The following is a 23,105-nucleotide window of genomic DNA, read 5'->3' as shown; positions in this document are numbered from 1 at the left end:
AACAGATGCAATTTACAACGCTGATATGTCTGTATCTCGTGCGAAGTTGCGGATTTGTGAACTCTGTGCTTGAACTTCATTTTTTTTATCTTACGAATATTCGGCAATTCTTGTAAAGGTTATGAAGCCATTGATCAAATACCTGCTTATTACAGTTGGTAGCATTCAGTTTTCTCCCTCAAGTGCAACAAATCTTAATCAAGTCGGTTCAGCTGTTGTCTAATGAAAGCAATTCTGCGTTTTACGTGTGGGGGGACTGGAGGGTGATCTCAACGGCTGTGCTTTTGTAAACTACATGCGCCGGAAGTGATTGCGAGCCGGAAACACGTCGTAGCCGCCATTTTGAGGCATCACCAATTGAAGTTCGCCTCGAGCTAAACCTTCCTCTTAACACACTTTAGGCAGCGTCTCCTGTTCCTCGAATGAAGCCATCTCAGTTTTTTAGGCGTGCAATTGTCTGAATTTGTGCGCCCTGAATAAATGCTAAGCACGTATCAGTTGCTCCGTTACAAGAGATATCAGCTGGTTGCGGAGGAAGAAGGGATCGCGACTTAACACGCACACGCGGAAGCAGCAGCACGGCACGAACCTCGCGTTTTAAGGCATTTAGATGAACTGCTGAAATGCGACGGTCTCGGCATGGTGCTGCTGCTTGCTTTATTCACCTGATGATCCATTATTGATCAACTGATGTTGAAGAGCGCTCCGTTGATACTTATGTCGGACGAGATGTGGAAAAGTACATCTACCGGAGTACAAATGGCAAGAATTAGCAAATAGAAGGTGTGGGGAGGACGAGATCGATGCGTAATTTAGTGAAACGACTGTCGCGTATCGCACCAAGCAAGAACACACGTCACCTGTCCCTGTTCAAGAACACGGCAAGATGAGCTTTTAGCAATTAGGTTTACGTATTTGGGAAATCGGCGTTTACAAATTTACCTACATGCACAACTGATTTGTAAAGAAAACACTTACGTATTCGGTGCCATATTGCGTCTTTCTTTTTTTACCGAAAGTTGGCGTTTTACTCCGAAATTAAGGCACAGACGTCGCAATTAAGATTATTAATAACGTCCCACATACAATCAATATTGTGTTACACTTTCAAAATACCCTTTCCGATGATATGTAAATCGAAATAGAGACATCCAGCAAGACGACCCTACGCCGATTCTTCAGCTACTGGAATACAACCTTCACAACAGTGGCACCACAAAGCAAGAACCGTTGAGAGTCACCGTTGCTGAGATGAATCTCCTAACCCGAGCAATGGTTTGCCAGGCGACGCTTGCGCCAGACCTTCCTGCCGGTTTTGCGTTCCGTGGTGACCAAGTGCAGCTTTCATGGGCTTGCGGCAGCTTCTTTCCCCTTCTTGTTACGAGTGCGGCGATTGGCACTGCAGAATTACAAAGAGAGAGAAATAAATTTATTTACAGAAAGTCAGAGAGGTCGGCCTGAGCTAGCAGAATCACAGGTCTCCACCGTATGACGCCGAACAGAAATGTAACGCCGACTTTGAATGTCTAGTCCACGGAGCACGGATGTTGGACGTCTGGCTGTCGGGTCTTTTCATCGATGGCTCTGCTACGTTTCTGTTTACCTGTTCGATTTTGGACTTCAGGAGTTGCTTCACAAGTTCTCTTCAGAGACGCGCCTTGCACGAATGGGATGCATATGCTTTCAGAAGAGGCTTTCCTTCGGCAAGAGTGGAGGTCTGGGTGCTGACTGCGGCGGTATTATCAGCAGTAGTACGGCGGTATTATCACGGCTCCTTCTTTTTTATAAAACTAAAGCTACGTTATTTGTTAACTGAGTACAGCACCGAAGCTTTGAACAAAACGTTGAATGATACATGAAATAAGCAGGGGAAAATTAATTACGAATATTCATCATCGATTAAAGAAAAAGTTGCAGTTTCGCTCCTAAAGGCGAAGCAATGTCGCGAAGGCTGGCGAATTATTATAGTAATTCTTCCATTTTGCAGTGTTTTATGCTGTATCGCTTGCATTCAGCGTTTAGAGGTGCGCGCGAGAAATATCCTTTGAAAGGGAAAGAAACTTTAATTGGCGTCTGTAGTCTACCTGTGCCACACGGGCATAATATTGACATTCAACCATTAACACCTTAGGTTTCCTAATGACACATTTTTCGGCAGAGCTGCCAGACATCCAAGTTCAATGACACTTGACACGATGATGGCGATTACAGCGTCTTCGCAAGTGAACAATGTTATGGTACTAATTAAAAGTGCTTGCAATCTTTTGGATATTTCTCTTCCAAATGCCCGCTCCTGCCTAAAGCCTGGTTAAAAATCTGGCAGTACTTGTAAAATAAACAAAAAATATGCGTTTACAAGTTTACTTTTCTTTCATAAATTGTTAAATGTAAAAAATAAGCATAATTTGGTGCCGCTAGCTTGAGCTTGTTTCTCTATTTTGCAACGTTTGCAACATACCATAGCAGCTTCGGCCATTTCATGCCGAATACGAAGACCAGAAACAAAATGGCGCCTGCCGCGTCAAGGCTCTTGCAACGCTGACCTGACAAAGCTCGCTTTATCGTTGTAGTTGAAAGTTCTGTATAACTTATTTTTAGCCTATGGACACTGTTCCGGATGTTTCAAATATACTACAGTACGCAAGCTATGACGTAGCTATGCATTCATCAGTCGAGTGAGTTCTGGCGAACGCAATAGATAACGAATCTCATTAAGGCAAATGACATTAGGTTCATCCGTGTGGCACCACGTAAATGGCATTAAAATTTAAGGAATTAGCAAGTTAATGTTACGTTTTGTGCCCGTGTGACACGGTCACGTTTTCGAAGTAGTCGCTCGCCGATGAAACAGAGAGAGACATCTTTTTCTTTCTTTTTCTTAGCTTGATTTTTGCTTCTCACAGAAGGGTATTGGTGAAAAGAATACTAAAGGTCAATATTAAGTCAGCATATACTGTTAAAATATCATTCTAGAAACGTCGCAGCGCTTGTATCGGTCCAAGAGAAAAAAAACTTAGTTCCAAAGAAAATCGCGACTGAAGGCGCCGCAGTTCTCAAGTACTACTCAAATTACTCGCCAGGGGTTAGGCGGTGTGACACCGCAAAAGTTGTCACTGCCCTTCACTGCCTCCGTGAGCAAAAGGGCGTCTGAGTGCCGGCGCTTCGGTTTTCTGCGTATAACGCGAAAGCGCGACCATAAACAGAGCGAAGGCATCACACGGACGCTGCATTTTCTGCACCTTGCTGATTGTAAAGGATGGTGACAAACGGCATGGAGGCTGAGAGGTAATTTCGCCCCAGAATTGTGGGAGATTGCCGTTTTCGGGCTTCGCCGCGAGCAAAACCAGCTGGGCGCTTGGGTAGTGACTCAGGAGGCGCTCTGGCGGCAAAGGGCCCGCGTCGTCACCTCGGGACATCGTAACCTGTCGCACGTGCGGTATTGAAACGTAGGAAAGGGTGTGACGTTGGGGGCTCTTAGGCCCGGAAGCACGGACAGAGGCGCCCTGCCGGGGATGGACCACGGGCAAAGCGTCATTATGGCGTCAATGGGCATGCCTGGGATACAAAGGGTCAACTTAAAGCCAGAGGGATCGGTGACCCGAGGCGCGGTCTCTTGAAAGACAGGCTGGCACCGGAGACACAATCCATCTCTGCACTTAGCTTTATGGGCCCGTCGGAGGAGACGAACCATGCACAAGACGGCATGGTGAATCGGTGCGTGCGCTTCGGCAGGGGTGCCCTTTGCGGCACGCAGTGCGCGATGGTTTTAATTAAGGTGCGAGGACGGGGTGACGCACATGGTCGTTCCCAGTAAGTGTTCTTCAAAGTGTCGGGAAACTTTCCCATACTTGTCGCAGAGCAGGACGGTTGGGATGTTTGTTTATTTGTTGTTTGGTGGTTCCTTTCTCTCCCTCTGTCTCTCTGAATGTTCCGAGGAACGCAGGGAGAGGGTGAGAGAGAGTGTGTGTCCGATGAGTGACAGCCCAGTTGACCCAATCAGGTCACTGAGGTGTCGTGATTTGCCGTGAGGGGATTCGGGAGGAGCAACTGAAGGGTTAAAATCTGGCTCCCGACCTCTCACGGGGGGTCCGGGCGCAGGAAAGGTGCTCTGCACTTTCGGCTCTGCGGAGTTAAGGCGCCGGTCCCAGTGTAACCGAGTGGTCTTGACGTACGAACGGTGTTATGCACTATGGGCTATGTTGAGTTGATGCGTCAGACTCACTGTAAATAGCTGTCGATGTAAATATTGTGTACATAAAGCCTTTTCTCTAAATGCAAACGTCTATGGCGTCCCATCTCTGATAGAAGAGGAGAAGCGACGACGACGGCAGCTGAAGAAAAGTTTCTCTACCAAGTAAGCTGGTTACGCCAGCTTGGAGCACTCTGTGCTACGAAAGTAAGAAGAAGGCAAGAAAATTTAGTCTGATAGTACGATCTTCGCGAGCCAGTAAAATCAGCGCAGCTCAACTCAATGCAGAAACTGTCAAAACGTGAAAGAGCGTGTGTCGTGACCACCCGCGTCGTTGTCAGAGGTAACGTCAATGCCTTGTTTCTTCTAAGAATAAAATAGAAGTGCGCAAGTAACGTGTTCTTCCGTCTTATAATTCAATTCATGCAATGAACTTGTTTATTATCACTGGTTGAGTACTAGTGGCACAATTGCAACGAGGCATTACGACGTCATCGGGCTGGGCTAAGTCGTACTAGAACCTCCCAGCAGAGTCTCAATCATGTTCTGTATTTCGCTCAATTTCTCGCTTATTGTTCTTTACTCGATTATATTGACGCCTTAGAGGATTTAGAGCACTAATCTATAACTTTAGCTTGACCTTATATTTGGTTTTATTGTCCCCTAAATTCTTTCATTTTGGTGGCGTTTTGTGGACAGGCTGAAGATCGTGTCGGTCCGATAGCCTTTTCCGTTACGTCCACAGCCATCGTCGCTCAGGCCACAGCCTCATGCGCCGGTGCCATAGTCCAAGGGAAAAGCCACAGGCCTGCGCGGCTCGCGCGGCACAGTCACAGCGTAAACTGGAGGAGGGTCTCCATAGGAAACCGTCGTAAACTGATTGAACACAGTAAGTGCAGATAGTAAGCATATTGAAAGTCATGTTTTTATTTCCACACGCTTACTGACACACACTCAGATGTGCTTTATGGTGGGAAAAGTAGGTCGAAAAGGACATGCAACGGTGCGATAAGCGTACCTTGATGCTTGTGAATACAAAATCCAAACAAGAACCTGTGCATGAAGAGCTGCATTGTTTGTTTAACACAAATTTCGTACCGAGGCCTTCTTGCACACAGTGTACGAACTAAGGTTTGTGGGGATCCTTCGTGTTTACGTTGAAATCACCCGTAAAAATTAGAGGCACACCGTATATAGAAACGAAAATATGTGCCGAAAAGTCCACAATCTTCCCGTTTTGAGCACCTGGCGACACCATACACTGAGGCAACCACAATACCTTCGGAGTTACACACTGCGCACACGTCGGCAAAGTCTACGCCCGGTGCTCCTGCGAGTTTGAATGGCACACACTGATTTCCTCGCTCGTATATTGTCACACCCGAGGTCCCGTACGCAGTTCTATTTGCTGACACGACACACCTGTAGCCGGTGATGTCATGCGGACGACCTCGGGTCTCGGAGAAACAGAGTAGAGACACTCTCATTAAGTTGTAGTCGTGAATGACGTCCAGCCTGTGTGCAGCCAGAGAACGTACGTTGAGAGAGCAGATGGGCAAACCGGTGCGGCTGATAGAGCAGTGCAAAGCAACGTTGCATGATTGTGTCAAGGCGATGTTATCTGAATGTATGGAATTCGTCACGTGGTGCTCGATCTGGGTTTTTGACGGCGTGATAAAACGTGAAGTCGTCTTCAGTGTTCGTTATGTAACGGTCGCCCAGTGATGTGGCTCGACTCATTGCCGCGTACACAAGTTTCTATGGGTGGCGTTTGTTGTATTCGTAAACAAAGCTAGTGTATATGCCACCCTGACTTATGAATCGTTATTGCACTATCCTGCACCATGTGAACCTGTCTGCAGTGGCATGTGATGTCAACCTTACGGTCCAACGTTGTGGTCGCTGTGCGTTCTTCAGTTCGTACCTACTCGGGGCGGACCGTGCTCCCGATTTCCGAGTACACTGCGAAACGGTGCCGCCTTCAGCCGTGCCAGTCTGCTCGTGGCACCACAGTCGAACCTGGCCCACAGTCTTGCGAGTTCCGACTCGTGTACCTCAGTGTGGGTGATGTTCCCAGCCGCACCATTCATCAGCCCGTCCATTACGCCTATGTTGACCGCTATCATATATACGTCGACGCTCCCGGGCCTCATTTTCTGCTACTCGCACACGAGAGTCCTCGTGGTGAGGTGGTCGGGCCGCATTTTTGGCTGAGCGCACGTGAGGTTGCTCACGTAGAAGCTGTCGTGCCTGATTTTTGGCAGCACGCCCGCGAGGTTCTTGACTGCGAAGCTACCGGGCCGCATTTTCGGCAGCACGCACTTGAGGGTATCGGCGGTGAGCCTGTCGGGCCGCATGTTCAGCAGCACGCATTAGAAAGTCTTCGCGGCGAAGTCATTTTTGCGTCGATTCCTCGAGAACGAACTACACTGTCCGCTCGGCTTCGACGGGGACCTGCGACTTGGGCTGCTCTCTGCACACTGATCTGCTGAGCCCGACGTTGCTTGGCTGCAGCCGCGCGCGAGTAGCTTCTTCAGCAAAGGGTTGATCGTACATTGCGAGAAGGCGTCATAACGCTTTGCAAAGAGGTAACACAGTGGCGAGGCAACGCGGTGCACATGTCCCATCCCTTGAAACATGTCACGCCACGGTGCAAGTGGAAACTAGAGGGTCCAAAACATTCAGTTCGCAGGAACAGTAACAAGAACTGACTGTTTAATACCGCGTACTAGTCACTTTCTCTTGTTGTTCGCTATGTTTCTATTAAATTGCGATATATCTTCTTTTCTTCATTGTCCTTGCCGCACTACAGACGCTGAATTTTCCTCCCTTTCAAAGGCTACATCGTCCCAGCGTGAAAGCTAAGCGTGTGCATGCATAAAGCATTGAAACGCGAATCACGTGAATAAGTGTGCCTTTACACCCGCCACAATATATAACTGCAATGCAAATTGATTAAGTATCGATGCTACGCGGCGCGTCTGTGACATCGCGTGACTTCTACCGCGCTAGGCGATAGAAAGATAGCAACGACGGACACCGGTGGCGGCGGCGGCGAACACCATCGCCAATCGAAATGGCTATTAGAATGAGTCCATAACAGCTTACGCTGCAAAACAAAACTTAGCCGGCCATTGCAATTGCGGTCAAACTCATTTGGGAGCGCTCATTTGGGAGTTTGTGCGCTCGGTAATTTGTGAGGGGTTTTGCCCCCGCACAGACTCTAAGAGCCGTGCCGTATGCGCATGTATTTTGGAGACCACAACACATTGCTTTAGTGGAAGAGGACGATGCTATGTCCATCGCAAATCACAAGCTGTTCTTGAAATAATCGCTATCCTCCATGAGAACTTTCTGCTATCGAAGTAAATGAGTCCAGAGCTGGAGGAACCGCTGTATTTAGCAGTTCTGTTAAGAGCTTTGCTAGACACTGAGCAGCACATAGAAATTCCTGTGTATACCCGGGGGAAAAAAGGTTTATAAAATTGTGGGTTACCGTGCAAGTAATGCCCACTTTACACATACACACACAGGGAGAGAAGTCAACGAGAAGACTTGCTGTTGTGTTGATCAGTTTAATGGTGCAGCTAGTGAAAATTGTGGGAAAGGAGTCTGGCGGTCCCATGCCACCAACTTCCGAATACGTGGGCTTCCTTCCAAGCGTCTGGAACTCGCGTAGTTTCCGAGCACTGTGCCGGGAATGCGCTTGCACCTGTTTTATCGGTAGGTATCTGGCGGGAGCACTCATCTGCCTCCCACAGCAGCGGCGGACCCTGGACTGTTTCACAAAACCGGTGGCTTTTCGGCGGTACCGGGATTCGAATCCAGGCGCGCTATAACGCAAAGCTATTCCAAACTTTTCTATTCCATTTCTGCGATTCAGGCCTGCGCGATTGGTCAAACACTTTCTCGGACCACCCCCACTTCGCATATCTGTTATGCGACGTCACGAAAACCGCGAGAGCTCCCAGTCTGACGTGATGTGTATACAGATTACGCATGATTCGACCGAACAAAAGTAAGTCATTCTTTATGATTCGACGCTTTTCCGCCACCATATATCTTGGTGTTTACATCACTTCTAACCTAAGCTGGTCTCTTCATACTGAGAACACAATTAACGCTAATCGCATGCTTGGCTACCTACGTAGCAACTTTTTCAACGTACCTACTAATTTGAAACTTTTGTTATATAAAACTTTAATACGACCCAAACTCGAATACGCGACTCCGGTATGGGACCCTGCTCATGAAAACCTAATCACTGACCTCGAGATGGTTCAAAATAACTCTGTACGTTTTCTTCTTGTTAACTGCAAGCGCACAGCGAGTATAACTAACATGAAATCTAGTCTCTGCCTCCCATCGCTAGCATCTCTCAGGAAAGTTTCTCGTATTGCCCTGTTCCACAAGTTGTACCATCTTCATACTCTACGAGATCACCCCATCCGCCATCCAATTTATGTATCCCGTCGCATTGATCATCAGTACAAAGTCGGCATTTTGTCATGCAACACTAAAGGTTTTTCACTATCATTCCTGCCGCGAAGCTCGCGTGACTGGAACCATATTCCCGCCGAAGTTGTAGGCCTTATTAATTATGAGCAGTTCCGTGAAGCCTTAGCTAATATTGTATATACAGGTGCCATTTAAACACTCGTGTAACCAACTGTATTTGTCTTCTTCATTCTTTTCTATTTAACACTCCCCCTCTGTAATACCCTTGGCCCTGAGGGGTATAATAAATGAAAAAGAAATGAACCCTCTGCTATTGGTCAAAAGGTTTGAGGCTGCACCCTCTTCACCTGTCTGTCACTCGACGTCACAAAAGCACGAAAACTCATCGCACCAAAGTGACGGGCACGCGTTAAAAATGAGTTAATATGCCGAACAAAACTGGATTTTTTTCTAAGAAGCCGGAGACTGCACCGTTCCGAAAGGAATAGAAAATGGGTGCTGTCTATCACTCAGGCACCTGCCGGAGAGGATCAGTTTATTTGCGTATAACAAAACTTTTTGCGTGGTCGTGTAATGTTATCGAGCCCTTTCGGCACGTATACGATATCGCTCTGCCAACTCTCCTATGCTGAGGATTCGTTTTAGCGGCATGTATAACTGTCCGTTGCACGCCACCGCTATTTTGGACAAGCCACCGAAAGCTAAGAGAAAGCGGACCAATCACAGACGCCGGCACCTCCCTCTTCGTCTGCTTATCTATTTTCAGTGCACTGGCTCGGCGCCATCGAACCCCTCTCCACTTGAGCGTGCTCCTCTCCTCTTGTCAGAGAATTATATTTAAAAAAATACGCTCAATGTGGGCAGTGCTATTCTCTTCGACAGCAAACAAAAGCGACCTCCTATAAACGAGGAGAGCGTTTGATTGGGCTGTTCAGGCACCGCTGCGGGTCACCGCTCGATGCTTGCGTTGGCAGTTGCGTAAATTTGACGCGCGCACGCACGCACGCACACTTACTCTTTCCCTATAGAAAGATTTGAATATCGCTAGGACTACATCTGTCCATAACTCATAACCGCATGCCATAATGAGATCATAGGCCTACCATAACGTTTAACCGTTGTCACCGCTTATGGATATTCAGCAGGCTATCTGCGCCCATGCGGCACTCGTTCGTAACATGTTTATTAATGGCCACGTCCTTGTTTTTCGTGCAGCATTTGCTGATCACGTTAAGTGCACTGCATTTTCGACACGCGCCACCGAATTTCCTTCTTTTTTGGCAGCATGCTTCGATAATCCGTCCGCTACTTTCCAGAGCACAACACACGAGGAAACGCAACTTCCCTCCAGGACATCTTTGATGTTCCTCGTCCTCCCTTACTTTAGACTATGCAAGTTAATTCCGCTGTTGGTGTTTTTCGCAACCGCTTCCGCTTACTTACCGCTTCCGGTTCCGCTCGATGGCTCGGAGCTACTTCCGCTTTCCAAAGTCTCCCCTCACAAAGATATCGACTCTACCTCTTGTTTTTGTTATTTGTTTTTCTTAAGAAAAGACCATGTGCCCTTTGGAAAAGCTGTCCCGTCTAGCTCCCATCAGTACTCTCCTGACTTCCGGTTCTGTCCTCAAGACCGCCGTCGCTGCTTTCTTCCGTCATTCGAGTCTAGCCAGCGTCACTCAGTAGTACACAACTGTTGTCCATTTTTTTTTTTTTTTCGTTCACGAAACTGTATACTCCAAACAAACCGGCACACATAAGCTCACATACCACTGAAGCGTGGGCTCTGAGAAGATTATGCACAGGCGAGCCGAATTTCGTCCACGAGCGCCCGTGGAGGTGCCTTGAATGACGGCGCTCTCTGATCCAGCATCTCCTAGTCGCCGAAAGCGGCAGTCAAGTTTCGGCGGCTTAGCTTTTCCGGAAGGAAATGAATGCTGCTGCGAACGATCCAGAGCGAACGCCGAAGTGAAGGACGGCAGAAAGACGGCAGGGCGTGCGCACGCATCGGCCGCCGTTGCTTTGCCCGCATCGCATCGGCTCTGTGGAAAGACGGCGAGCTCGGCGGGGTTGTTTTGCCCGTGGCCTACAGAATGAAATGCAGATGAAAGAAGTAAGAAAGAGTCCGAAATTTTCATGAGGAGCTACTTTATTTGCTGTCCTGACACCTTGTTTATAGAATGTTATTGTAGGCTCACGTATATTTAGCGCATCATCCGAATGCAATGTCTTACAGCACTGCCGAGCTCGAGGTCACGGGTTTGGTTCCGGCCGCGGTAGCTGCATTTATATAGCGTCAAAATGCAAGAACGCTCGTGTACTTAGATTTAGGCGCAGGTTAAAGCACTCCACGTGGTCAGCCTTAATCCGGAGTCTTTCACTGCTGCGTGCCTCATAATCATGCAGATCGTTGTTTTGACAAGTAAAACCTCATAACTGAATATTTTTTTTTATTTTCAGTCTGCGTGTAGGGTCTGAACTTCCTCTTAAAGGTGGTGGCCCTTGCTTCGACGTATTGCAAACGCAGCCGCGCACGCAAGATGACGCGGCTGTCAGTGGCTAACATACGACAGCCATTTTTTACAACTCAGCGCTCTCCAATAGTAGGCGATGCGCAATCTGTTTGGAGGCGACTTGTTCCTCCATCTTGATCTGTCTGCCTGGCGCAGTGCAATGCGCCGTCCCAGTGTAGTGTGGAAATCTGCATGAACGTGATTCGCCACAAATATGGGCTTATGCTCGGCTGTCACAGTTGAATAAACGTGGCCATCGAAGAGCTTGGGGCACGCGTGGACGCTTGGGAAAACAAACTCTGACACAGAGTGCGAGACGACCCGTAGCTGCACTTGCCACATACCGAGCTCCGAGCTGTCAGACGAGTGTTTTTTTTGCAGCAAAGCTGTACACCTCTGTTGCCCAATGTATTGTTACACATCTGTTGAACACCTTTGTTGTACACCTCTATGTACGCCTCTGTTGCCCAATGTTGCCGTGTCCGCGAGCAAAAATTAACCTCTTCCGTGGGCCGATCCCGGAGGTACTGCAATTGTAGGCTAGAATTGAAGCAAAAAGTGTGCATATCCTTTTGAATCATACATACGGTGCATACCACGTAGGTCGTTCTGAAAAAAAAAAAAACGCACGTAGCAGGTCTCGTGTCAAAATGATAGATAATACGGCGGTCGTTAACAATGGGAAGCACAGAATGATTCATAACAACATCTGCTTGTAACGGAGGGTGCGACTTCAATGCACATATAAAATATAAAGTGCATGTTTGTGACAGTCCAGCTTGTAACAAAGGACGTGCCGTCGCTACATTGCATGTATATGAAGGCCCGCCTAGTAACGTATATTGCATTTGTGTTATGACAGAGCAGCGTGCATAAGAGAAGCGGCGCGAACTATGCGGACAACGGCGTCCTGCTCGTGCCACGGATGAACATAGTGTCCAGGGCGCTCGGCGCAAACGCAAAACGCGGCAGGATGATGAATGTCGTGAAGCCAAAAACACGAACAAGCGTCGAAGGTACAATGCAATCAATTGTTTCAATGGTGCACATCTTAATCTTAAGACGGAATTTCTCAACGCAGAATTTAGATTTGGTTGCTCCTTGTGTGGTCGACTGTGGTTTCAGGTTAAGTGCATTTCGCTTGCCTCTGTTCCACTCTTTGTAGGTGCACGAAGTAGCGGCGCAGGCCAAGTCACAGGCCGTTAAAACGTCTTTGCCTAATAATTAAGTAAAGTGCATGTGAATGTCGCCATGTGAATAATTTCAAGTCACGTCGCCATGGATAATCGTCCTAGGAGTCATTTACAGATTCGCTGTCCAACCACCTTCACAGCGTGGATTGGAGCCCAAGATATTTCTTTCTTATCTTTCCCTAGAAATCTGTTTCCTACCTAAACATACACTAAATATAAAAGATTGAGCAGTATTACAGTCAATTACTCTTCTACAATTCCAAGAAAGGCACTATCTAAAAGGCCGTCGACGTTATGAAGACGTCATGTCACGGCGCAAAAGTTTACTGAGGCTATGTATGATGAGATTGTTAATGAAAAAAACACTAATGTCCCCCTAGCTTTCTTCTGGAAGACCTCTAGAGGCACACTTACAGCTATTTCAAGAAAGAAGCGAGCCAGTATTTCATGATGTTATCACAAAACTTTCTACTGGTTACCGAAATCAATACTGATAGTATAAACAAATATTTTAGTGAATTACTTGTGCTACGCTGATGGTTGCCAGTATTCCTTGTCAGATTTATAGGCTCGTAACCTTTTGTGAACGCGAGAAAAATAAAAGGGGGGCAAGTCCGAAATGATGTATCAATACTTCTTTAAAATTCTCTTAGGTAAATTAGATTTATTGACGCAAAAGTAACTTAGGCTTTGCTGCGCCAGACACAGCTGTTAGAACGTCAATGATAGAAACGGTAAAACCTGCATTATTGAAAGTCTGTTGCGAAAGCCTACTTCGTCTTAAAAGTTCTACATCTGTAAGAGGCACAAGTGAATCGTCTCCGAAAATGAGAGTGGGGTGTAGTGGTACGTGCACTACGTACATGCTGTGTCTCGTCTGTTTCTTTCGTCGTCCATGTGCTTCTGCGCTACTGTGTAAATAGTACGTATAGATCGTGGAAGTGTTTTTATCTTTGTCTTTCGATATGTGGGCGTGTAATTAGAATGTGTTAGTGGTTCTTGACATTGATCACATATCGGCTGTGCTTTATTTGTGAGTAGATCATCATTTGTGACATGTGTGTGCCCTATTCGGAGTCTGGCAAATTTTGCTATGTTCTTTCACTCGTAGCACCATAGCATTTGCGGCGAACGATAAAACTTGCGGAGACTTACACTAACGCCACTTTTGATGATATTTAGTGAAAGAGCGAAGAAAATTGCGCCGCACGTACAACGATAAAAACAATTTCCTTACTCCGAAGCGCGAGCCAGTGTTTAAAGCCTCAGTAAAGCAGCTTAGCAGTCGAAGCGAGAGGTCGGACAACTAGCCACGATTTGCCCAGTTTTCGCTCCTCTTCTACTTGAAAAGCTATGCAGTCGAAAATTATCGCAAGTGCACGCTTCCCAATGGTCCATTTGGGTAGCGTGACGGGCACTGGAAGCTGTGTTTCACGATGTCTCCTGTGGAAGTTTTATTTTTCTGGACTTCCCAAAGAGCGTGAAATTGATAATTGCTACAAAATTGAAGGTGCAGCACTTGCTCTATGCAACGCATGGTGTCTCTTGTAGAAGAATCCCACAGTTGATGTCCCGCGTCGTGTCAACAAATATGACGCTATAAGTGATCGATTACCTGTGGCGAAGTAAAAAAAGCATTTAAGAATTGCTTCAGTATGAAACACCCGGCATAACTGAACGCACGCGTGCATTCGGAATGTCTGTCGTGCTTGCTTTCTTAAAAATAAATCGAGATTTCTGTGCATTGGCAATGTAAATTTTATTTATCCCTAATAGCAACTTTTTCATAAGGTAACATTCGAAACAGAGTGACGGATTTATATCTGTGCTAAGCGATAGGTCTCACTTTGTCTCCTGCACACATACAACCTGAATAACTAGTACAGTCTTATCAGTTCGTTCAAACGTGCTGGCAAAAGGTAGACACTGATGGCTCATTGGGCAAGCTGGCGATTCATAATCGCAAGTGTACAGCGCAAAGGCTCAACGCGGTAGTGTGTGCCTGTCCTTGTCACGTCCACGTTTACCCTTTGTGCTGTTCACTTACACGTAGACAATGAGGCACAGCCTGCCACTACAGGCCAACAAAACAAACGTGGCGATACCGGCCAGCGCTACTTATTAAACACCCCGTCGAGCTCCCCATTGTCTGTATGCTCAATTTTTCTCTCCGCTGCACTGAACTACTAGAATGCCTGAAGTAGTCGACACTCATATTTGCTTCTCGCGTAAGCGGCAACACAAGCAAAGTGTGGAGAACTGTTCTAGTAGAGGACGGAGCGCAATATTTAATCTGGACGCTGTCTCAACGGAAGCGTGCAGCACTTTTGAAGTTAAAGGGAAGCTTCACCCGAGGAGAAATCTACGTGCATGAAAATGGAGACGTCATTTTTCTCAGTATATACCGCGCCAATTTTGATTAGGCTTGTTGCATTCAAAAACGAGTGTTAACATCTACCTGTTACGCAGTATATTGTTACGTGTTGAAATACACAGACAAAATAGACTGTTTACACTATTTACACCAGAGCCAGACCGCCAGGTCTCTCTCGTTAACAGCCCAGATACTTCAATGTCTTTCTCGCGTCTGTTCGTCTCATGAGCATTTGTCGATGATATCGTAATAACAGGTTTATTCAAACCAATAAATGCTAACCAAAATTCGCTAGAAAATTGCTGATACTACCATATAACTCAGCAGTAAAAAAAAAAGGTCTCACAATGATGTCAGTCGAACCTACAGAGGCATCTAAAACGGGGAAGAAATGATATATAGTACACCACTCTGGAGTATACAGGTTATATCTGAGCAAGACCTTTGCAATAACCTTGTAAGCACTGTAATAATTTTACATAACCTTATATGACATTTTTCTTATTTTGAAGCTCTAACACTATACAATACGGTGTAACCAGGACAGGTGCTTAGTCGCAGATGCGAGTAAGTGGCCGTCATGTATTTCCACAATTTCTTGTGTCTATTCTCTATTTGTGCATGTTGGTGCGTGCGTGCATGCGTGAAGCCTAGTCGAGGACGTAGGTTGGGTGAAAAGGGCCCTTCTCTTGCTCATAACAGTGTTTAAATCATTATGCGTGATGCCAAGAAGAGACGCTATTTTCTTTTGCGCAACAACGACAAGCCGTGCGCACCCATCATAGCTTCTGCTACACTGAATATTTGTAACAGGAGAGGAAGTAAGCCGCTCGACCTCTATGCTTGCGTCGCATGGTCAGTACTTTTCCCCCGCTTGTGTTTATGTAATTCTCATTTTTCCTAATTTGCCCTTTAAAAGAAATTCAAGGGGTGGGAGGCACGGCACTGCTTGCTTGGAGCAGGCTGGTGTCCTTCCGCGCTACTCCTTATGTTTTTAATGTGTCTTCTCCTTACTACACTGCTGTGCAAGAGCAAGCACGCTTGGCAGGAGCGCGTCCGTGCCGTAGTGTGACCGCCGTTCCCGCTCACGCCGTGGTGAGCAGCAGTTCACGCTACGAGGAACGTGAACGCAACTTACAGCGGACTCGGCTGGAACAAAGAAGAAGCAGTGTTGCGATGTTCTTGTTCTTACTTGGGGCAAACTCTCGTTTCCTCGATCCCTCTGCCTGGAAAACTTAACGAGCTCCATGCGCGGCTGTTTTCGGTTTTTGCAATTGGTGGGGACACATTTTTGTGTATTTATCCTTGTTTCGATGTGCGTCACTGCTGTGTATCTTCGGGACGACAATCTTGGTCTTTTTTTTTAATTACGTTTGATCATCCAGCGTGACAACTTGTTATTACAATTTTTTTTTCTTAAAAAAAATAACAGACTCGGCATCTGCCACTGCTTCGACGTTAGCTACGCGATTCATTGATCAGCAAGTACGTAATTGCGTTTAGAAAATTGGTGTGTTTTTATTGCAGAGAGACGCCGCTTACTCTGACCCCTGGTAATTATAGCCAAAGGAGTTATGCCTATTCTATAATGGTAGAAACACGTGCATTCTTAAATCGCTTATGAGTATTACGTTTGTAAACTCTCATGTCCATTTAGTACTAAACATGACTGGCAAGTTTATTTAGCGCAAGTGCAAACAATGTTCAATTAGCGCAGGGCCTCGCACGCGCAGAAAAACGGGCTGGGGGCTTTCGAAGCACGGAGAGAAATTTGACAAGGTCGGCGTAGTGTGCCACTTTTTACCACATTAAACCGTTCACACTACTAAAAAGTGTTCGCTACATTAAAGAAGAAATGACGATAGAGATGCCTGGCTAGTAGTTTAGGTCCTTTTTTTTTGTATATCTAATACCTTCAGTATTTCTGTTATTTCCAAGTCCTTCTTTTATTTATTATTATCGCAACGAAACACGCAACGAACTCAACTTGCGTGTTGTATGTTTCTGTGCTCAACGGTGTTATGGGAGGTAAGCTGTGGCGGAACTGGATGCCCTTATTTTTCAAACTTCTTTTTTAACTTAGTCCCCGAATATTTCCTTTATGACGCTTTATATCTATCTTTATTTATTTTGTTTCGTCTTGTTTTGTTTTGTTTTGTTTTGTTTTATTTCATTGCTGAGCGAGAACTACTTGAGCTCTTCATCAATTCTTTGTCATTACTATACATTACCTCGTTGTTGTTTTTATCAGTACAAGGCCAGAGTCATGGTAGTGTTCTGCTACCTGTTAAGACAAAGACGTTAGTTGTTCGCCAGTTAACTGTTTGTGGTTTGTTCCGCGGCAATATTTCATAGCCCCTTTCAATGTGTTCGTACGCGCCTTAACTCAAGAAGCGCACTGTCATGCTGCATGTGACAGCGCCCATTTGTTTATGTTGTTCTTGCGGAACCGCAACACACTGCGCGAGCACCCAGTTCCCGCTGTTTTTTGTAGCTGCCATGGGGTGGGCAAACATTCGCCGACCTACCTCCTTGCCCCCCCCCCCCCCCCCCCCTGCACAGAGGAGCTAAATGTGTGCGTGCGCGCGCGCGCGTGCCGCCATTTTTCTTCGTCATCCGCATCTGTTTTCGAACTGCACTGGTGGCTGAATTGATACCGCTGCTGCCTTTCAACTAGGTGGCTATTTACACACGGAACTACGCATTTCACGTACACGAGCAACAGCGTTGTATGCGAGTGTGTGCCAGTCGCTTAAGAAACGACGGAATTTAATACTTTGTTCCTGTTGAAGTGCGCCTCGTCACTACCACCCGCCACCCTCACGACATGGGGCGCGCTCTTTAGCAGTGACTTCGCGTGAGCCCTTTTCCGTTCCTCCCGAAGGTGCCCCTATTCTTGTCGTTCGCTCTTGCTCCGGGTGTGGTTTATTGCTCTCTGTTTGTTGCTTCTCAAACCCGCTTCTGTTTTCTCGCGAGCTGGCCGCGCGCTCCCTCTCGACACCTTTGCTAATGAACTACGCTAATTAGCACCGAAAATAACGCCGCAAGGAGGCTCGCGCGCTGCTCTTATTTACCGCTGCTTTGATGGTGCTTTCTTCTTTGTCTGTCTCTTTCTCTGTTCCTTCCGTTATTCTCGAAGCGCTTCTGGTGTTGACTTTTGCACGAGACAACGCGGGGAACGACAGCCCCGACGCCTGAATAGCGCCGGGTCTCCTATGGCGCCATCGCCGAAGCGGCCCCTTTCGCGGCGGCTGCCTTCTGTCGCGTGTCACGTTTCTGTCTGGTTGCGACACGTAGCCTCAGCTCCCCGCGGTGCGTGTGTCTGTCCACTTGGAAGAAGATGCGCTGGCATTTTGTTTGCCCGTGGCCCAGAAGAAAGTTGTGCAGTTCACATTTCTACCGCTTACGCCGCCGACTGCAGACGTCGCTATTTAGCTGTCTCCAGAGTTGATAGAATAAACCTCGGCGGCGCGCAATTTTCCTGCGTACGCAGGTTTTTTTTAACAATGCGGGCATCCCTGTGTCCCGTTTTTCGGAGCGGCACTATACAATTATGAGCACAGCTCTCTCCCAAGCATTACCGTGAGTCTGAAGACGTGAACGAAGAAAGCTTACAGACTTAATAGCGCACAGTTCTGACCTCTAGGCGCCTGTGAAATTTGCACGCTCAATAGGCACGTGGGCCCTTAAATATAGATAAACTTAAATGCATTGGTAGCCTTCAGGATAAGAGCGTTCGAAACTTCCAATTTGCTGGGGGTTGCTGTATATTGGTGCTGTATATTGGCCTGTTGATATACTATACGAAATATAACAATGCAAACACTGCTTCGAAGTTGCAATGCATAGCTGTAATCTGAGACATTATTTTCATTAGACGACGTGCACCTCTTGTCATAAAATAATTGAGCAACGTACGATTGCGCGCATAATAGTTGCATCCTATTGGAAGACGTTGACTAAGATTGTTGCTTTTTCTGTTTTTTTTTTTTTTTTGCTGAGGATGCCATTAGAATAAAGTTATGCAAAAAGAAAGGTAGACAGCTCAAGATAATATATTGGCAGATAGTGGACGTACTTCCTGTCAATAAATAAATAAATAAATAAATAAATAAATAAATAAATAAATAAAGAGAATAAACACGGGTAGTTGCACGCGGTTGACAGTTTACGTAAAAATGGTTGATTTTGCGTCTAACGTGTCGCAGTAAGTTGTGAACGTTCGGTCAGCGTGCCTTTGCTTCGGATACGGAAATGACGAAAACTTTTGCGCGTTTCATGACTTGGTAAGTCATGCAGTAAAGAGCGACAAACAAACAGGGTCCCTCAAATGGTGTCTCAAGTATACACGTGACGTTGGAGGCAAGAACACGCTACGGGGAGAAAGAAAGTAAGGTGTCGAGAGAGTAGACGGTGCAGATGGCGTCGACATATATATATTGCGGCCACGAAAGCCACGCTACCCGCAATAACAGCCGGGGCGCCTTGTCCGGGCTTCTCCGTCCTACTGACTCGCTCAGCTACGCAGCCCCCTTCCGGCGACAGCCTGTTGTCCGCTGGGGCACACAGTGTTACACCAGCTGCGTTCATCCGGCTTCCGCTCAACGATCGCGCTCTCGTCGCTGGTGTAATGCACGCGGCTTCGATCGCTGCACTGACCGCGATCTGCGTGTGCCTCGGCACAGCGCCCGCCCGCCTTGCCTCTCTCGGATGAAAGCGGCAGCGTTGCGCAAAGGCGGCAACGACGTCCCGTATTTAACGCGCGCCTCTTTCACCCGTGTCGCCCTGCAGGCGTCAAGAAGCGAGCCCCGTAATAACAAGTTGCAGCCAGCGTTAGCTAATCGGGGCCGCACTGACAAAGTTCATCGAAGTTCGTGTTTCGCATTCGCATTGACAATCGTTACTTGTTCCTACCGAACAGGCGCTGGCCAGCTGGAAACATTTCTTACTTGTGGACACTCTTGTGAATTCGCTTCTGGCTTATTGCAGAACGCCAGCATCGTTTTGCTATTCCTTGCCAACTGTTCCATGTTAGCTACTGCTTGCGTGACGCACCGTTTTGCGAACTGAAGAAACGGCTTAAAATAAAATATGGTAGAACAAGGTTTATTTGCTTCGTTAATTTAGTTTGAATTGGATTTCTGACATCTGCACGCTCAGCTGCAAATCATTTTTTTTTCAGTACCTCTTTCTACTGCTGTCTAGTCAATCCAATGAAATAATCATCTCGATGCGCGCGCATCGTAAGGCAGAGGCTACAGGTGCTCAGCAAAGGGAAGCGAACAGTGCATAAATTCTTTGGAATCACGCATACAACATACAGAACAGCATACGCATACACTTTCAGCATACACTTTCGTACGTAAAGTAAAAAAAAAAACGCCTTGCAACTGATTTGTGTTGTGAAAGTGCTATGAGAAGGCCACGTATAATGAGGATTCCTGAAGAGCAGCGTGCATGCGAGGCTCGGCGAATTTCTCTTCTTTCTGATCCATTTTTTGTAGCTGCACGAAGCAGCGGCGGAAGCCAAGACGCAGGCCTTCGAAACGCCTTAGGATAATAATTAGGTAAAGTGCGTGTGAATGTCGCCACCTGAATAATTTCAACCTACATCGCAATGGGTAATCGTTCTAGTTGTCATCTACAGCTTCCCTGTCCAACCATCTTCTCAGCGTGGATTGAAGGCCATTTTTATGTCTCGCCTTCTGACGGATGCTTCTTAGAATGAGTCTCGTATAAGAAAAAGTAAGGTGGGAATTACGATCACGTTCTTTTCCAGACTGCTCTTTTACCTGTTCTCTCCTCTTTTTACGAACCCCCTGACCATCTTATTTTTTATTCTGTCTGGAAGGTTCGCGTAACATTTAATTATTTTATGCTGTTTCTGTGGACAGCGGGCTCAAAGAGCACCACTCAGTAATAAATGTATGGACTGGTCGCGTACGGGACATCGATCTCTTCTCTGTCGGGACAGGCCCCGAAGGAATAAATTGGCTTCCTCGATGCTGTTAAGGTGTGCCGAGGGACGTTCTTGCCTGCGGTGATTAAACCTTGTTTGGGTTTGCGGCATATCCTCGTTTCTTTTTTTCTTTTCTTTTTTTGCAGTTTCTAGGGCATGAGAAGAGCTAGATGGAAGATGCAGAAATCAGAAATCGGATTTATTTATTTATTTATTTATTTATTTATTTATTTATTTATTTATTTATTTATTTATTTATTTATTCGGGCCGTATATAAAAGCGGGCCGTAGCGTCCAACACTTTCGGGGACAATTCGTTCTTTTCGCGTTTTTCGTAGATATCCTGCGGTAAGACGATCCTGCTCCAAACTCTGCTTTGCTGTCGCTCTGGGAACCATGGGCTCGGCACTGTCACTGAGGGTGAAGCATGCGGGAAAAGCAGAAGGAAAACTACAGTTTGTTCGTTTTCATAATAATAATAAAAAGTCGCAGTTTCACGCCCGAAAGTTTCTCCCGAAGGGCGAAACATCGATTGCGATAGGAAATTCGTATCCCGGCCACGGCGGCCGCACTTCGATGGGGGCGAAATGCGAAAACACGCTTGTACTTAGCTTTAGGTGCATGTTAAAGAACCCCAGGTGGTCGAAATTTGCGGAGTCCTCCACTACGGCGTGCCTCATAATCAGAAAGTGATTTTGGCACGTAAAACCCCATAATTTAATTTTTAATAGCAAATTAGTGGACAGCTATGCGAAGTAAAGATAGTACTTTTATCGGCCATATAAACTTTTAAACATAGGCATGCTAACTAAATTAACAAACAGGGTGTCACGCGATCACAAGCAAACATGAACACATCTCACCTGATGACCGCGGAAACTCGCTGTCAACACGCTGGAGTGAGGAAGCGCGGCAGCAGCAGCGAGCTAATTGACCTTCGTGCTGCGTCTCGCATCAACGCGAACTAAGCCGCGGGGACAGCGCACGGCGGACTCTGTCCCCGTCGCTGATGGCTTTCAAGATACAGCGGCCCCGGTGTGCGCGCGCGCCCACCCGGGCCGTCCGGAGTAGAACGCACGCCCCCCCCCCCCCCCCTCCCTAACCTCCCCCCCGAAAGACGGCGCGCTTCCCTCCCTTGCGAGGGCGAGATTGAGCCGCGATCGCCGACTCAGCCTCTTGCACTTTCACTCGCATACGGCGCGTGGTGAAGATTTTATTGCCCTTGGACTCTATACGGAACTTCACGGCGACGCCGACGGCGACGGAAGAAGTGCGCATGGAATGTCCATATAATTGCTATCACAATAAAAGCATTCAGCACTGGGCTGTGGTGAAACTAGTAAACGAGGCGTCACAAATTATTGATCTCTGTTTTGAAATACGCGTTGAAAAAAAGCCACTCTGGCCGTTCTAGTCAACTTCTTAGCGCAACGGAACACACAGGACACGATGGCGTGGGCCATACAAGCGCTGTTTTTTTTTCAGTGCCTTTCTGTCCTGTATGTTCTGTTGCGCTAAGTTTATAAAATCAATTACCAACTGGGCCTGGAGTGTTACATTAACGGCTAATCTGGCGATTGGCAACAGTGTGCTCAGCGACGCGACTGCTAGCGGTTGTCATGCGTGAGAATGTCCTTTCTGTCTCGCGAATGATGGCCGAATTCACAAGAGTGCCCTTGTACTCCGCTTCACAATAACCTTGCACTCAAGATAAGCTACGAAGCATGCTCAGGTGCACGAGACCGGTCTCGAGAATGAGGATACGACGCTCTCTTGTTAAGCGACACATGGTGCATGGACGGGTGCGTTCGCGTGATCGCCCACGTGACTTAATGAAGCCAGCTGCAGCTTTTCAATGAATGTTTATTGTGAAACTGTGCAGATAACTTAAAGTTGTGATGGCACTGCAGTGGATGATACCTTGAACCCAGTTAGATCACGCGAACACATTTATTTCTCGGCACATCGTTTCCGCCGTGCTGATGACGGTGGATATGTCTCGCGGAGTATTTCTTGTGTTCGTACCTTTCGTAAAAGCCATCTTACACGCGATTTCTTTCTTTGTGTCTTTCAGAAAGGAACCGTGGCGCTCAAGTTTGGCTCCATGTACCTTACAGTCCCTTCAGTAAAAGTGAGCTTGCTGTCTGTTTTTCTGCATGTATCATTGCTTCCTGGGAAAATAACAACCTGATTAATTCAAGAGCACTATGGTGCACTGATGCCACGGCATTAACTCACCATTTTGTGATTCTGTGTACGTTAGGTGCAGCATATCAAGTACTGGCTATCAAAACCGACGTGAGATAATCAGCTTGCCTTGTTTCAGCAAATAATGACACCTGTGCTGCGCTTAGGGATAACGATCTAGAAATTGTATTGGCGAAAACGTATTGGGCTAAGTCGCAGAGTCCTGAATTGTAGA

At 46.8% G+C, this 23,105-nt stretch overlaps 1 protein-coding gene across 3 annotated transcripts in view; it reads left to right on the top strand.

Moving 5' to 3' along the window:
- LOC126542828 (high affinity cAMP-specific and IBMX-insensitive 3',5'-cyclic phosphodiesterase 8B-like) overlaps positions 1–23,105 on the top strand; it is a 386,400-nt gene that overhangs the window by 322,332 nt on the left and 40,963 nt on the right. For all 3 annotated transcript variants that reach the window (XM_050189936.3, XM_050189939.3, XM_050189938.3), the window contains exon 2: positions 22,758–22,814. In XM_050189936.3, the coding sequence (XP_050045893.1) occupies positions 22,758–22,814 (57 nt within the window). The remainder of the gene's footprint in view (positions 1–22,757; positions 22,815–23,105) is intronic.

The sequence above is a fragment of the Dermacentor andersoni genome, chromosome 2 (genome assembly GCF_023375885.2).
Source record: "Dermacentor andersoni chromosome 2, qqDerAnde1_hic_scaffold, whole genome shotgun sequence".
NCBI lineage: Eukaryota > Metazoa > Arthropoda > Arachnida > Ixodida > Ixodidae > Dermacentor > Dermacentor andersoni.
This window is presented reverse-complemented; position numbering and strand designations above follow the sequence as displayed.